Genomic DNA, 17,500 nt, shown 5'->3' on the forward strand with positions numbered 1-17,500 from the left:
TAGTTCTTCAGCAAGCCTCTGCCCTTCCTCAGTGTGAATGAATATCATCTACATTAGCAGGAGGATGAAGATCAAACCATTTCAGCAAGACAATGATCCAAATCACAACCGAGGAGACTCTCAGATGCTTTCAGAGAAAGAAAATCAAGCTGTAGAATGGCCCAGCCCATCACCTGATTTAAATCCAATAAAGAATACAGAATAAAGCTCAGATTTGATAGACGAGACCCACAGAAGTATCAAGATTTGGACACTCTGTTGAAGTCTGTGAGAAACTCACACCTGAGCAATGCATGAGGCTTCATTCTCCATATGAGAGGTATTGAATATACTACTGAACCATATTAAATTGTATGTTTCAGTAGTTCAGCGCTTTCCCCTTTCGCCGTTCCATTGTTATTATGCAGGACTCATTTTTCTGATTGTTTTGTTTTATTCTTGTGTTTTTGTTTGGGTTCAAATTTGGTTTGATTCCATGTCAACAGCTCCTTTAGAAATATTATGAAAAACAACATGACAATGTGTTCAATATTTAATTTCCCTGCTGTATTCAATATAACACAATTCAATAACTTTATTTTAAGGTACAATCCTCATTATTAATTAAAACATTAATTATGACTTTTGCCTTAAACTAATTTACTGCTATTGAATACTCATTAAGCTAGTGGTTTAGGTATTAGATAGGATTAGGGATGTGGAAGAAGATCATGCAGAATATGTGCTTAATAATCACTAATAAACAGCCAATGTATTATTAATAGGCAGGTAATAAGAGACTAGCTAAAGGTTAACCATTGTTGAAAAAACTGTAGACATCAGATCAAGAGTGTGCATTATAATATTGCATTCAAAATCAAGATTTGCTTTGACATAATATGTGTGTGTATCGCGTATATGTCTTATGTAGCTATAAGTAAACACACACATGTATGCATATATATATATATATATATATATATATATATATATATATATATATATATATATATATATATATATATATATATATATATATATATATATATAGTCAACATTTACAGTGAGTAATAAAATAATATCCATCATTCATATCATTTTAATCCTGACCCCAACATGAAAAATTATAATTTTTTCAATTAATTAATTCAATTGTAATTAAATAAACAAATAAACAAATAAATAAAAAATAAGAACATCAATAGTAAATAATTTTATGTATGCATATAATAGAATTTCTTTTCATTTATCTTTAGATATAAAAATATATGTGCATACAGTGTGATAGAAATTATATACAAATGCACGATACAAGTTTTGTATAGTTCTGTTTTTATGTGTGTGCGTGTGTGTGTGTGCGTGTGTGTGTGTGTTTCACATATACATATTAAAAGGGAAATGAATCACTGCGGTTTGTTTACATTTTTGTGTACATTGGATTCCACTTTAATAAAAATGTATTAAACAAACTCGATTAATGTAACCATTTAGAAGAAGACAGCATGTTTTACTGTAGCTTTTAGACCTAGGGTGCCAACGTCTTGTAATGTAGCTGTGTCTGATGACCTGGGGTTGGTTCCGTTCCCTCAGCTGAACAGATACAATGGAAATAATGTACTGAACATGGAGATTGAACAGCCTAATTTAACCCAATGCATGAAGTTGTGAACGTGGAGCTGCTGCACATACCAGCATCAGATGTGTGTCTAATATAAAAGTATAGATATTTATTCTATTTTTCTTATTTCCCTTTTAATTACCGATCATTTGATGCATTTGGATGCACTCTTAATGGTTTCATTAATCGAGTTTGTTTATTATTATGTTTTCATTAAAGTGGAATCCAATGTACAAAATAATGTCAACTTGCCTGAGCGCTTTATTTCCCCTATATATATATATATATATATATATATATATATATATATATATATATATATATATATATATATATATATATATATATATATATAATACACACATATATTTTATGTAAAAAAAAAATAAATAATAATTTTAAATGCTATTAATCACGCTTAATCTTTGCCCAGCACTAATTAAATTAAAAGGCATGTGTATAGTGCAGTGTTTGTACTGGTGTTACTGGTAAACACACACACACCTGCCTGTGCTAGTATAAACTCTTGGTATCGAGCGCCGATGTTGTTTCTGGCAGTGCAGTTGTAGCGTCCAAAATCCCTGTCGGACACTGGAGTGACCTGAAGACGAGAAAACACATGCATCAGTACAGCAACGTCAGTCAAAGTGCGTATGATAAATAAATCAATAAAATAAACTACTGTAAGTTCTTAAAGAGAAACGTATCAGCTAACAGGAAAGATTTTAGCACGACAAAAACAAAAAAAAAAACTAAAACAAAACATCTATTTTCTGTATTATTTGTAATGTGCTATACAAGTACACTTTATATTGTATTGTATTGGGGGCGGCACGGTGGCTAATGGTTAACACTGTGGCCTCAAAGCAAGAAGGTCGCTAGTTTGAGTCCCTGCTGGATCAGTCCAAACACAATGCACTATAGGGGAATGGATGAACTAAACTGACTGTATTGTATGAGAGTGTGTGAATGAGGTGTTTTCCCAGTGATGGGTTGCAGCTGGAAGAGCATCTGCTGCATGAAACATATGTTGGATAAATTGGCGGTTCAATCCGCTGTGGTGACCTCTGAGCTAAGCCGAAAAGAAAATGAATGAATAAACGTATTGGGGGTGGCACGGTGGCTCAGTGGTTAGCACTGTGGCCTCACAGCAAGAAGGTCGCTGGTTCGAGTCCTGGATGGGCCAGTTGGTGTTTCTGTGTGGAGTTTGCATGTTCTCACTGTGTTGGCGTGGGTTTCCTCCGGGTGCTTTGGTTTCCCCCACAGTCCAAACACATGTGCTATGGGGGAATTGATGTACTAAATTGACATTAGAGTGTGTGTGAGTGAATGAGTGTGTATAGGTGTTTCCCAGTACTGGGTTGTGACTGGAAGGGCATCCACTTTGTAAAACATATGCTGGAATAGTTAGTGGTTCATTCTGCTGTGGTGACCCCAGATTAATAAAGGGACTAAGCTGAAAAGAAAATGAATGAATTGTATTGTATTGTATTGTAATGTTTGGACCTCCAGCAGTGAGCGTCCGTCTGTGCTGTGGATGCGGATGTTGCTGGTGCCTTGGCTGGAGATGGTGAAGCGCTCTCGTCTCCACAGCATCGTCGCCGCAGGATTAGACTTCACCTCACAGCTGATGTTCACCGGGTTTCCCTCCCACGAGTAGAAAATGCTTTGATTTGTCTGGAACTTTGGAGCATCTGTAAGAAAAACAAAGGAATAAACATGCATTCAACACCGCAGAAAAGACAGACCAAACATATAATCAAGCTGGTGTTTGAGCAACAGGAAACACTGGACTGTAAATACAGCCATTAGAAGCATGTTTAGGAAGAAAAAAGTATAAATGAAAGGACATGACTTTATTATTTTGTATTTCATGACTTAAAATGACTTGATTATTACAATAACAACACAATTATTATTACATTATTACAAATATGACATTTTAGAGTTTGCTAATCTTTATAATTTAGAAAATGTTTTGCATATATACTAGTAAATGTGTTACGTGCTTGCCATTTTATTAGGTTTACAAAGAGCTATTTATGAACAGATACAGTATAAACAGACAGTTATACATAAAGTATAGTATATATACATGGTAAAACACAATTATTAGTACTGTGACCATCCCACAGATAGTTTGGGTCACACAGTATTTTATATATTTTAAATACTATATATATATATATATATATATATATATATATATATATATATATATATATATATATATATATATATATATATATATATATAGTATTCAATTTTACTCAAATGTTAATTATACTCAAAAACGTATGTGTTTAAATTACTCAAATACAGAGCAAAGTCCCTTTAAGTCATCAGAATCAAAATCATCAGAAACTCACGTCTGGTCTGAGCTTCTCCCCAGAGTATTGTCGGTCTTTAGTGATCAATGATTGGCTCCTGTATTAGAAGGCGGAGCTTCATTTGACATATTGACGATTTTCCCATTCAAAACTATATGAGTGACACATCTTGTGTATTCTATAGTTTTTTGTTTATAGCAAATAAACAAGAGAATCACCAAGAGGCCACACTCTGTTGTTATTTGGAAAACAGCCACTAGATGCTGCCAGTGTCACGCGGTGGCCATTTTGGAATGAAAATTCAAATAAGACAACAGCACGAATAATTAACCTCAGACAGAATAAATCAAAACATTGAGCTAAATACGAGTTAAAATATTATACTATATATAAAAAACATCTCATTTTGAAAGTCATGGTAATTTAACATTTCAGTATTAATTTGTATGCTAGAGCATAAACAATTTGCTTAAAGTAATTTCACCTAAAAGTGAGTTTCAAGAAAACAAGTAGTTTTATATATATATACAACAGTTCTGTCTGGATCTTGAATCTGATTGGCTGATAGCCGTGCAATATTTTGCTAGTAACATCCCACAAAGGCCTCTTTACCTCTGTGTATTACTCAAACCACATACAGCCAGCAACAAGCAGAAAGAATACAGTTTGACAAATATTACTGTTGTTAGACACCAAAATGTACATTTGAAACTTTTTTTAGTGGAGAATATAGTTGTTTAGATTGCAACTATGCAGTTTATTTGTAAGAACAGTACCTATTTTAAAATATTTACAATTTCTGACAGAGCTCGTCGGTTTCATTAGCCTGCCATAGTGTAGTACACAAAAGACGGTTAACGTTGTCTATTCACAAGATGCCGCCAGGACCGCATAATATACCCTCACGCTTAGATTAAAACTGTTCTGTGTTTTCCTGAGCGCGAAGCTGAAAAATGGAAGCGATGGTTTTTAAGGTGTAACAGACAGAGTCAATAAGAAGCTGCGAATAACAAGCTGGATTCAGCCTCGTCCCTCCTTAACACAAACACAACAGCAGTCTGGTAGTGATTGTGCTGCTTTTTTCAAGGTTAATTATTGTGATATTGTAACGGTCACTTAATGTTTGATATGCATTGTGCATAAATGTCCCCTTTACGGACTTCTTCTTCTTCTTCTGTGGTTGTTTTACCTTTGAGATGTAGGCACGCATGTATGGGAGCTCAGTTCAGTTCTGGCAGGCTCTGAGAAGCTCTGAGAAGTGTAACATTTTGTTTTGCGACGGATGTTCAAGTGTCTTTTTCTTTTCCTTTTGCCTACTCATTGTCGTTGACTGGCATGTATGTAGTCGACAGCACTTGGGAGAAACGCATAAATGCCAAATGGAAGAGCGAAATAGTTTCTGCCTCCTTTTTTTCATTTCTTAAAGTCTCCGGGTAAACGCTGGGACACCTGCACCCACAATACCGACGACAGCAGAGAAATACTGTAAACTGTAATAGACTGTAAGGGGATATCTCTGTAGACTGATGGCATTTCATGTCACGTTCAGCCTTATAATCTTAAAATGTGAGCAAAATCAGCTGTTTTGTCATCACTAGACATTACGCTAGAGAATCATTCAAACACTAGCTCTAAAGTGACGTTGGTGAATTAGTAACGGCGTCTGCTGTTCTGACGTCAGATGCAGATGAATGAACAGAGGAAGAAAGTAGTTCCTAATACAAAATGGTTTTAGACTCTCTGTGTTTTATTTTCTTTTTTATATACACGATTGTGCCATCGAACTGTTGTATAAACGCAATATCACATAACATACATAACATAAAAAAACCAACCCAAGCTCATTCTGAAAACGTAGTCCCACGGACGTTTCTGGAGACAGCGGAATACGTCCCGGGAGGTACGTACGGCTGCATTTATTTTTTTCAAGCAAACGCTGCGGGGCGGTGTGACGCTGTTCCCTTTCCCACTTGCCTGCCGGCCAACCGCTTACCTCCTTGTGGAGGGCTTCCCCGCTGCAATCGTTTGTCCACTCAGCTCACCGTGTACGTCGGCAGAGAGGAGTTGACCAAGTCGATCGGTTTTGAGTCCGTGGAAGAGCGGTTCCAGCAATCAGGTAAGACAAAAACAGAATCCCAAAAATTAAGTGAACGAGTTTGGTAACAGGGTGAGAACGCGGTGAAAGCCGAAAACACGGTAGAAAAAAAAAATCAGGGCTTTTCTTTTTTTTGGACGGCTTTTATAAACTGTTGCTCGGGTTTAGGGAAGCGAGTTCAATCTGTAAAATTGGTTGGGTTCAGGGAAGGAGGAGGGCGGGTCAGCCGATTGGCCGGTTGCGCAGTCAATCATCCGGTCAGTCAGACAGCAGCCTCTGGTGGGTTCACGAGAGAACAGCGTGGGCGCGAACTGCACTCGCGAGAGGCGTTTGAGATGCGAAAAAGCGCACAACAAACTGCAGCGGGACGTATTCCGCGGTCTTTAGAAACGTCCGCGGGACTACGTTTCCACACTGGGTTGCATAAAACAGCAGCTTGTCATCACGGCAGCAATCAGTTCGGACGGGCGGCCAAAATTGGCGGAATTGCGGAGCTATTGCTGGGTATGTAATAGCTTATTGCAAGAGTGGACAAAGTCAAGCGAACGCAGAGAGACTGAGTATGTGCGCGAGAAACCGAAAGTACAACAGAGAGAGACCAAGTATGCGCATTTAAACTAATAATTTAAACCAACTATTATTTGTTTGTATCTTTATTCCAATAAGTAATCACCAGATACTTTTGGCTAGTATTGGTTAATGGCATTGATGAGAAGTCAGTGTATAATGCAGCAGCTTGACTTTTTATTATGTATATTAATGCACCGCGCGATGTTGATGTGAATCATATAAAAAGAAGTGCAATATTGATTGCAACAAAGAAAGGCTTTAGAGACTCACTCCATTATGTGTCAGAAGCGTCTGCAGTAAACAGATGCGAGTCATAAAGATGAAAAGAGCTGAAACTCTCAGTGATCCTGAGCTGCAGTTTGAGTGCGTCTGCAGCATTCATGTGGCATTATTGCTGTTTTACCCCGACTCAGAGGCGTGCATTACAGAGATTGATGCCGCTTCTCTGTCACATCTCACAGCTAAATAAATGAGTTCATTAGCAGCCGGTAACGGTTGGCTAGCTTCTGCCGCTCTTATTCACAGCGTCCTTCTACACACACCGACTGTGAAGCTTCATGCTCAGCATGCACATGACGGCGGTGTGCTGGTGTCAAGGTCAACACGGTGCGGTCAGTGTCACACAGACATTTATTAGCATCTCATCACATTTCTGATGGATTCTGACAACTGTGAGTGCTTTTGATATGTTGAAGGTATTGTGAAGTGTGTTTTTTGCTGGATGAGTGACATAAATTGAACTGAAACTAAAGTCCCTTTAATGCAAGTCATTTCACTCTCGGTCATCTTTGAAATGCCTCTCGGGCAGTGTGGGTGAATTGGGAAACATCAAATTTTCCAAAACTGTTAACCAAGCTTACAAAAACATTACATATTTGGATCCACTAAAGAAATTAAACATCATCTATTGCATAAGTTTCATTTCTAAACGTTTTAATTAAGCAAAATTGGCATGTTAATGGCCCGAGTTAATGCGCACGCACACTAGAAAGAAACGAGATCACGACGCCAACCTACTTTATGGCTGTTCTACACATGATTATCCTCTTGATAATCATCATCAGATCGTGCTGCTCTTCTAAAGTAATCCACAGCTTGATCCTGATGGTGAATCTTCTCCAGAAATGACAGTGACTCTTTGTTTGCAAGTTTGTGGCGTTTGAGTAGTTGTGATGTGGATTTGACAGGGCTGACTGTACCTCACGGTCATTTCATACAGATTACAAAACCAACAAACTTTTGTTTTTACCTGCACTTGGTTCATTTAACCCTTGTGTGGTGTTCGTATTTTGGTTACTCAGCCAGTGTTCATGGGTCTGGTAGACCCGCTAGAGTTTTGGCTTTCCAAATTAACACTATCAAACTATTTTATGTTAAACTACTCAACAGATGTTTACTTAATCCAAATTACAAGCCATATGAACAGCAAACATGGTTCACTTTTCTTCTTCACATTTGTTAGATCATATCGATGAATTAACGCGCTTCTCGTTTTTTATTTATTTTATTTTTTATTATTAATGTTATCAAAAAAATAAAACCCACAGATTTGTTTTTTCGTATTGTTCCCACCATGGTCATGGACATCATCATCAGAAGCTCCTCTGTCTTCCACAATCAATTGCAAGGCCCTCGTAGCAGATAATCTTTTGGCCATCTTGATCAGTTGTGATAAGGAACCACACTGGCAAAGTCTTATTTAGGGTGCTTTCACACCTACACTTTTTTTTCGGAACGTGTCTCGTTTGCCCAGTTAGCGCGGTTCGTTTGGCATATGTGAACAGGGCAATCGCGCTCTGTTCCGCGCCAAAGTAATCGCTCCGAGATCGCTTGAGTGAGGTGGTCTCGGCTCGATTGAAACGAACCCTGGAGCGGTTCGATTGTAGTGAGAAAGCGATCCGATCTGAGCTTGGTTATATCACTGTGTTTTATGGATATGTAATAGGCATACGGCTATATGAAGAGAGAATTATGAGTAGGGCGGGAAATTTCGCGAGTCTCCTGATGCCCGCAAACGAGTGATGATCTCCCGGTAATCTCGCGTCTCTCTCCCAGTCCTCAAATAGGCATCGTCGCGCACCCTTCTCACCCCTCCCCACCGCATCTCTCCTCAGACACGTCACGCACACCTTGTCAATCACCACCAAACCACCACCTCTCCTGACAGCTGAGCGGGACGCTGCAAAATAAACCCTGACACTCTGACCAATGTGAGGAGAGTTTACTCACACGTGACTTGTTTTAGCTCTTTTGGTCCGATTAGAAACTTTGCAGTGTGAAAGCGAACCGCTCCAAGAGCAAAGAGCAACACTGTAACAATTGTAATATCAGTTTCGGAACAACTGAATCCATTCACAGGTGTGAAAGCAGCCTTATTAGACCTGGATCCAATGGACCCAAACACCTTGTATGTACTGTGAATGTGTGGGGGGAGGTACAGTATGCGGTCGTTGAAAATTTGTTAGGATTTTTGTTCTTCACAAAAAATAAGCCAAAGCCAGTAAATATCAGGCTGAAAATATAATTCATTGTTTAATTTTTCTATTGAAAAAAACTGAAAACAGGTCTCAGACCCGAACACCATACAAGAGTTAAAAGTACAGATTTCAAGCTACATGCAGATATACTTTTTATGTCGGTGAAGCAAGTGATCACTGAGATGCCAGTGCGTTTGTTGACCACCAAACTGTTGTAAAAGCACACGTCTGGTCCGAGCTTCTTCCCTGGAGAATCGTCAGTCTAAAAATGATTGGCTCCTGTACAAGTAGGCGGGGCTTCATCTGCCACATTGACTATTACACTTTTCCCCATTCAAAATGATACGACTGACACGTCTTGTGTATTCACAGTCAGTCAGTAAGAATCACAAAAGGATTTCTAAACATGTTGGCTAAAATAATACAAGCTGCATAGATACTTGAATCAACTCACATCACGAAAAATAAATGAATAAATCAACAGATAACAACACGAAACCGTAACCATATCTATGAAAATGCTATAACCCTTATCGCATGCTGGATAAGTTAGTGGTTCATTCAGCTGTGGCGACCCCTGATTAAAGGCACTAAGCCAAAAAGAAAATGAATGAATGATGAATTTCACATGCATGCGCACTGATAACGTGATGACAGATTAATTCAGACATGTAAAAACCGAGCTACTGAAAACACCAGCTCACCATTTCAGGAGAAAACCTGGAAATTAATAAGAACCCGAGGAATTAATTACTTGAGAAGAATTCCTGCCATAATTGGCCCCGCTGAGGGCCATATTTCCTTTAGTGAGTCATTTCATTTTAAAGCTAATAAAATGAAAAACTGTAAACCCAGGCTTCAACTAAGTTGAGCTTTTTTTAGGCCAATAAGTAAAGGTCACTTTCCCTGATGCTGTGCGGCTGCTGTGGTGTTACAAATATTTGTTAGGAGACTGTACTAAAGGTGTCTGGAGTAATTGCTAGTGTGCTGCGATCTGGCTGCTATGGTGTTTTAGGTGTCTGTACGGTTGATAAGGTGTTCAGAGTGGTTGGTATGGTGCTTTAGGCGTTTGCCAGGGCATATTTACAGTTCTGAGTGGTTGCTAGGGTGCTTTGGGTGTTTGCCAGGACATATTTACAATTGCTAAAGTGTTCTGAGTGGTTGCTAGGGTGCTTTGGGCGTTTGCCAGGACATATTTACAGTTGCTAAGGTGTTCTGAGTGGTTGCTAGGGTGCTTTAGGCACTTGCCAGGGCATATTTATAGTTGCTAAGGTGTTCTGAGTGGTTGCTAGGGTGCTTTGGGCATTTGCCAGGACATATTTATAGTTGCTAAGGTGTTCTGAGTGGTTGCTAGGGTGCTTTGGGCATTTGCCAGGACATATTTACAGTTGCTAAGGTGTTCTGAGTGGTTGCTAGGGTGCTTTGGGCGTTTGCCAGGACATATTTACAGTTGCTAAGGTGTTCTGAGTGGTTGCTAGGGTGCTTTGGGCGTTTGCCAGGACATATTTACAGTTGCTAAGGTGTTCTGAGTAGTTGCTAGGGTGTTAGTGTGATGCTTTGGTGGTTTACACGAGCATGGGATATTATAGAGGTTTTGCTAGGATGTTGTTTGTGAGAGAGTGTCTATACCATTGGTGTGGTGTTCTGAGTGGTTGCTAGGGTGTTGCTATCAGGTTTGTAAGGGAATGTCTTGTTTTAAATGTTTGTTAGGTGACTACTAAAGTGTCTGCAAGAGTGCTGCTATCTGGTTCTGAGTAGCTGCAAAAATCAACCCAGGCTCATTCTGAAAACGTAATCCTGTGGACGTTTCTGGAGACTGTGAATTAAGTACCCGGAGGTATGTATGGCTGCATTTAATTTTTTAAGCGAACGCTACAGAGCGGTATGGCGTGTTCCAGTTGGACCTTACTGGCTGACAGCTTACCTCCGTGTGGAGGGCTTTCCCGCTGCAACCAGTTTGTCCAATTAGCTCGTCGTGTACGGGTTCGAGTCCGGGGAAGAACGGTTCCAGAAATCAGGTAAGACAAAAACAGAATCCAAAAAATAAAATGAACAAGTTCATAAGAGGGTGAAAATGCGGTAATAATCAGACGAGGGCTTTTCTTTTTGGGTTTAGGGAAGTAAGCAGGTGATTGCGTCAATCGGAAAAACTGGTTGGGTTTAGGGAAGGAGGAGGGTGGGTCAGCTGATTGGCCGGTTGTCCAGTCAATCATTCAGCCACTCGGACAGGCGGTCATTCGACAGCGGCCTCTGGTGGATCTCAGTGTGGGCACGAACGGCACTCGTGAGAGACATTTAAGATACCAAAAAGTGCACACAGCAGCCTCTCGTGGATTTGCGAAAATAAAAACTGCAAATTTACATACCTCCCGGGACGTATTTCGCAGCCTCCAGAAACGTCGAAGGGACTACGTTTTCAGAATGAGCCTGGCAAAAGTAGTGTAACATCCTTGCATGAAAACTGCAATACATTTTGGAAAGTTTTGTTGTGCATCTTACACTCGATGTCCAAGAACATGCTCTTCTGATGGCCTCCAATCCTGCTGAGAGCTTCACAGTCGAATCGGCCCCAGTCTGAGAGCTGAACCCCGCTGATGGTCAACATGGACTTTCCATGGCGTCCACGCACTTCCACACGCCCATCCTTACTCTGAGACGACAAAAACAAACAAATCCACATTAGCAAAATTGACACCCAAATACATACAGTTGAAGTCAGAATTATTCGCCCCCTGTTTATTTGTTTCCCAACTTCTGTTTAACAGAGAGCAGATTTCTTTACATATTTCTAATCATAATAGTGTTAATAACTAATCTCTAATAACTGATTTATTTTCTCTTTGTCATGATGACAGCACATAATATTAGACTAGATATTCTTCAACACACTTCTATACAGCGTAAAGTGACATTTAAAGGTTTAACTAGCTTAATTAGGGTAACTAGGCAGGTTAGGGTAATCAGGAAAGTTATTGTATAACGATGGTTTGTTCTGTTGACAATCAGAAAAAAAAATAGCTTACAGGGCTATTAATTTTGTTCCTAAAATGCCGTTTAAAAAATTCAAAACTGCTTTTATTCTAGTCGAAATAATACAAATAAGACTTTCTCGAGAAGAAGAAATATTATCAGACATACTCTGAAAATTTCCTTGCTCTGTTAAACATCATTTAGAAAATATTTAAAAAAGAAAAAAATTAAGGGGCTATTAATTCTGACTTCAACTGTATATAAAAAGCCTTTTTTTTTTAGCTTTCTATGCAGTTTAAGCTAAAAAAAACAACTTGTTTTTAGCGACACAAGTGGCCATTCAGTGAACTACAGCGTGAGCTTATTGCTTGTGCTCAAACTCTGATCATTCAATTTAATTTTCTGGTAAATTTCTGTGATTTAACAGCCGTTATTTTACGGTATCTTCCAGCACCCCAGCTGCCAGAAATAACGCGAACTATTACAGATTTTTTTTTTACAGTGTAGAGTGAACATGTGCTGCACTTTTATCCTCTCAACAACAAAATAAAGGCAAAAGAAATTGAACAGCAGATCAGAAAGCATCTGATAATAGTGATATCAGTGTGTTTGCACAATTCACTAGCATCTTGTTGATAGATATCCTCAAAACAACTACACTGTTATGGACGTTACACTAGTATGTAATAAAGTATACTCAAGGTTTTTTTTGCCACACAATCATTTGGTGTTGCGATGGAGACGTCTCTATGCTAAAGTCTTTTAAGCAGTTGCTAGGGTGTTGCTATTGGGTTTTAAGGGTTTGCAAGGGCATAGCTATACAGTTGTGAAGATGTTCTGAGTGGTTTCTAAGGTGTGTGCATATATATACAGCATGTACACCTGACTAACTTCTTGTGGCCTATCCAAGTTTTAGGAACACAAATACTAACTGGACTTCTTGTTGATCTTTTGGTGTCAGAACTGTCGTATATGAAAGGTAAAGGCCTCTAGATTCTGCTTATTTGAGCTCAATAAATCTGATCATGTCTTGATGTTGACTGATTTGATGAGGACAGTGTGGTCTGACTCTGCTCAGACTAAAGTCTCATCACTGAACAGAAATAATGTCCAGTATAGAATATAAAGTCCTGCTGCAGTGGAGACAGAATGAATATTGTGTCTGACTCCATCATGAGCTTGGAGGACTGCATCCATACATCTCTGACATGACTCACATCACTGATTAATAAAGTCATCTGGAATGAAGAAGAAAGCCTTCAGCAGGATCCCAGAGCTCATCAAGTGTCTGTGTTCATCTTCAACACCTCCTCCTTCATCTTACCCCAGACATGCTCAATAATGTTTATGTCTGGTGACTGGGCTGGCCAATCCCGGAGCAGCTTGACCTTGTTTGCCCTTAGGAGCTTTGATGTGGAGGCTGAAGTATGAGCAGGAGCGCTATCCTGCTGGAGAATTGTCCCTCTCCTGTGTGTTTGTAATGTAATGGGCAGCACAGATGTCTTGATACCTCAGGCTGTTGATGCTGCAGATCTCTCGCACGCCCCCATACTGAATGACCCCAAACCATCATTTTTCCTTCACCAAACTTGACTGATTCCTGCAAGAATCTTGGCTCCATGCTGGTTCCAGTAGGTCTTCTGCAGTATTGGTGATGATTGGGATCAGCAGATGATCCATCAGAAAAATCCACCTTCTGACAGTCAAGTTATTATGTGCTGCTCTTACAACTAGCATCCACCACAAGACTTTTGTCAGGTAGCGTATAAGAATTAGCATCAAATAAAACATTGATCATGTATGAAAACCAGTCATTTGACTGAGAGTAAAAGCACTCCTCCACTGTGATGTGCATGGTCACACTATCTGTGCCCGTGGTGAGATAGAGAACTTTGAATATAAGGGGATTAGACGGAGCCCGTCCCCTAACGCCCACTTTAATGATCAGTGTTCTTCGCTTTCCCTGAAAAATCAATATGTGTCCACCCTCCGCTTGATGCCTCGAGTCTGGAGTGCAGCGGCTGACAGTCCTGCAGTGGCCTGTGTGTGTTTTCTCTGACAGCGGCTGTTATTGTAGGCTTCAGATGACCCGCAGCCTTCGCTTCCTTCACACTAATGCCTCACATTCACTTTTACACAGGCAGTCAGAGCTCACGCACCCGCTCATTTTTAGATTGCACCTATAGAGCATGACGGAAACATGTGTGCACATAAAAAAACCCTTTAAACATAGGGAACATGAGAACATGAGTGGAGTTTAGTATTGCTAGAGGCTTATGGGTGTGCTGTAGATGCTTGCAAGAGTATAGTTGTACCAACATTATTACAACACCAGTATTTTCAACAGCTAAAAATAGATTGAACTCAGTTATATCTATGTTTTGGAGCAGTGTTAGAGTAGAAAATAACACTTCCACACAAAAATATTTCTAAGAATTGCAAAAATAGTCAGATTTTCAAGGAGTTCCAGGAGTCAAGTATTGATTTGGTGTCTCAGAGACCAGAGATCTTTTGGATTTAGTCTGTCTCGGTTTGGTCTGTGTCTTTCGTATGGACCAGTGGCGTTGCGCAAAATGCAGAGGCCCCCCTGCAAGGATCGCTGATCGGGCCCCATGATGAAGGGGGGGGGGTACGTCATACGTCAATATGCATATCACTGACGTCATTACGTTCTACCGTTTCTGTTTAACAGCATATGGTTAATAAAAGGGTATTTATAATTGCACTACACTTTATATAAGCATGTTTATTTAACTAAATTTATTGCTGTTTGAATACAGTATATCATTATAGATGTGTAGTAAATGTGCAGTAATCTCTCATATATAATAAAAAAATTCAGACAAGTTCAGAAACTGTCACTAAAATATCTGTGATTGTGAACAAGAAAAGAATAAACGGTCCAATTAAATTGTTAAAATAAAGTAGAAGTAGATCGGTTTGACTGTACAAGGGAAATACCTTCACACTGCCTGTGCTAAATCATTTGTCGTCGGTACGCAGAGGGGTGATCTGCTCTCGGGCTGCAGGTGGGAGAGGCTGCTGTAGAGGACTGACTGGGCCGCCTGTCAGTGCTGTGAGGCGGGGGAATTGTGCAAACACACTAATATCACTATTATCAGATGCTTTCTGATCTGCTGTTCAATTTCTTTTGCCTTTATTTTGTTGTTGAGAGGATAAAAGTGCAGCACATGTTCACTCTACACTGTAAAAAAAATCTGTAATTGTATGCATTATTTCTGGCAGCTGGGGTGCTGGAAGATACGGTAAAATAACGGCTGTTAAATTACAGAAATTTACCAGAAAATTAAATTGAATGATCAGAGTTTGAGCACAAGCAATAAGCTCACGCTGTAGTTCACTGAATGGCCACTTGTGTCGCTAAAAACAAGTTTTTTTTTAGTTTTTTTTTTAGCTCAAACTGCATAGAAAGCTAAAAAAAAAAAAAAAAAAAAAGAGGGCTTTTTATATTGATCTTATTCTAAAATGTGGAAGTGCGCCTGTTTTCGCGATTGTCTTAGAACTTCCGATTCAGTCGCCTATGGGAGAAATGACTAGGAATAATAAACGGCAGAAAATGGCCAAACTACTTGCTCAACAAACAAATGTTTGCATGACTACACAGACCAAGTAGCATAATATAATAAGAAAATATTAAATTGCAACATCAAGCAGCGTAACGAGCAGTTGTTAACGTCAAAAAATGAATGGAAGTGAATGTGACCGGAAGTCGCGAGACAAAAAGATTCAAATGGCAGCGCCCACTCGACAGCTGAGAATAAGGTGAATACAGTTGAAGTCAGAATTAATGCCCCTTAATTTTTTTTCTTTTTAAAAATATTTTCTAAAAGATGTTTAACAGTGCAAGGAAATTTTCACAGTATGTCTGATAATATTTTTTCTTCTGGAGAAAGTCTTATTTATTTTATTTCGGCTAGAATTAAAGCAGTTTTTTTATTTTTTAAAAGCCATTTTTTGCGACAAAATTATTAGCCCTGTAAGCTATATTGTTTTCTGATTGTCAACAGAACAAACCATCGTTATCCAATATCTTGCCTAATTACCCTAACCTGCCTAGTTACCCTAATTACCCTAGTGAAGTCTTTAAATGTCAATTTAAGCTGAAAACTGGTGTCTTGAAGAATATCTAGTCTAATATTATTTACTGTCATCATGACAAAGATAAAAAAAAAAAAGTTGTTAGAGATGAGTTATTAACACTATTATGATTAGAAATGAGTTGAAAAAAAAATCTGCTCTCTGTTAAACAGAAATTGGTGAAAAAATTCCTGCAGGGCTGAAGTATATGACAATGAATATGGTATGCACAATTCTGCAAATCCTATAGTTTCATATTATGCTGCAAATGTTATAGTTTAATGTTGTGGTGTCACAAAGTGAAGTTTATTTATAAACTCATTTCGAGAGGATCATGTGCTTATGATTGCTAGCGGCTGGATCCACATTATCCAATTCTGAATGCACCAATTAGACGACTCTTAAGAAACTACAAATACCCTGGGTTCTGTACCACCGCTATCGTCATTTTGAAGAAACCCCCCTTCCACCCCTACTCCATATCCTTCCTAGATGGGTGACACGGTAGCAAAGTGCTTAGCTCTGTTGCCTCACAGCAAGAACGTCTCGGGTTCCAGGCTTTACCAAACCAGCAGACGTTTCTGTGAGGAGTTTGTAAGTTCTCCCAGTGCACACATGGGTTTCCCCCGGGTTTCCTCCCACCGATTAAAAACATGCAACCTAAGTTTATTGACTAATCCAAATCAACACCATAGTCTTGCCCCTACCTGGTACTTATCTCTATAAGAGCAACTACTATCTGCTCTTCAGCCACCATGACAGGGGAGCTCTCGAGATCTACCTGAGCTCAAACTCCCCTCTCGCCTTGCAACAGGAGGGAGCCCCGGGCTTGAGGATCTTATGGGCTTTAGAATCAATCATCAGCCAAGTGTAAGCTCTTTAAATACATTGTTTACAAAAATATCTTTTCATAATTAATATGAGCGCAATATTACATATTAACATTATTTACAATATTTATTACATTTTGAGTTTATGTAGGGCGGCACTGTGGCTCGATGGTGAGCACTGTAGCCTCACAGCAAGAAGGATGCTGGTTGGAGCCTCGGCTGGGTCAGTTGGCGTTTCAGTGTGGAGTTTGCATGTTCTCCCCGTGTTGGCGTGGGCTATAGGGGAACTGATTCACTAAATTGGCCGTAGTGTATGAGACAGAAAGAGTGTGTATGGGTGTTTTCCAGTACTGGGTTGCAGCTGGAAGGGCATCCGCTGTGTAAAACATATGCTGGAATAGTTGGTGGTTCATTCTACTGTGGCAATCCCTGATAAATAAGAGACTAGGCCGAAGGAAAATGAATGAATGAATTTATTTAGTCGCACCTGTAGTCACCCGATTTCTATTTTAGTAATATGTACTTTAAAAAAT

The 17,500-nt window shown here is 39.3% G+C and overlaps 1 protein-coding gene across 16 annotated transcripts in view; it reads right to left on the bottom strand.

The window, feature by feature from the left end:
• Positions 1-17,500, bottom strand: part of zgc:152904 — a 404,441-nt gene that overhangs the window by 22,252 nt on the left and 364,689 nt on the right. For all 16 annotated transcript variants that reach the window (NM_001076744.1, XM_073949165.1, XM_073949158.1 and 13 more), the window contains 3 exon segments: positions 2,102-2,198; positions 3,104-3,291; positions 11,569-11,719. In NM_001076744.1, coding sequence (NP_001070212.1) covers positions 2,102-2,198; positions 3,104-3,291; positions 11,569-11,719 — 436 coding nt within the window.

This window comes from Danio rerio, chromosome 1, assembly GCF_049306965.1.
Source record: "Danio rerio strain Tuebingen ecotype United States chromosome 1, GRCz12tu, whole genome shotgun sequence".
Classification (NCBI taxonomy): domain Eukaryota; kingdom Metazoa; phylum Chordata; class Actinopteri; order Cypriniformes; family Danionidae; genus Danio; species Danio rerio.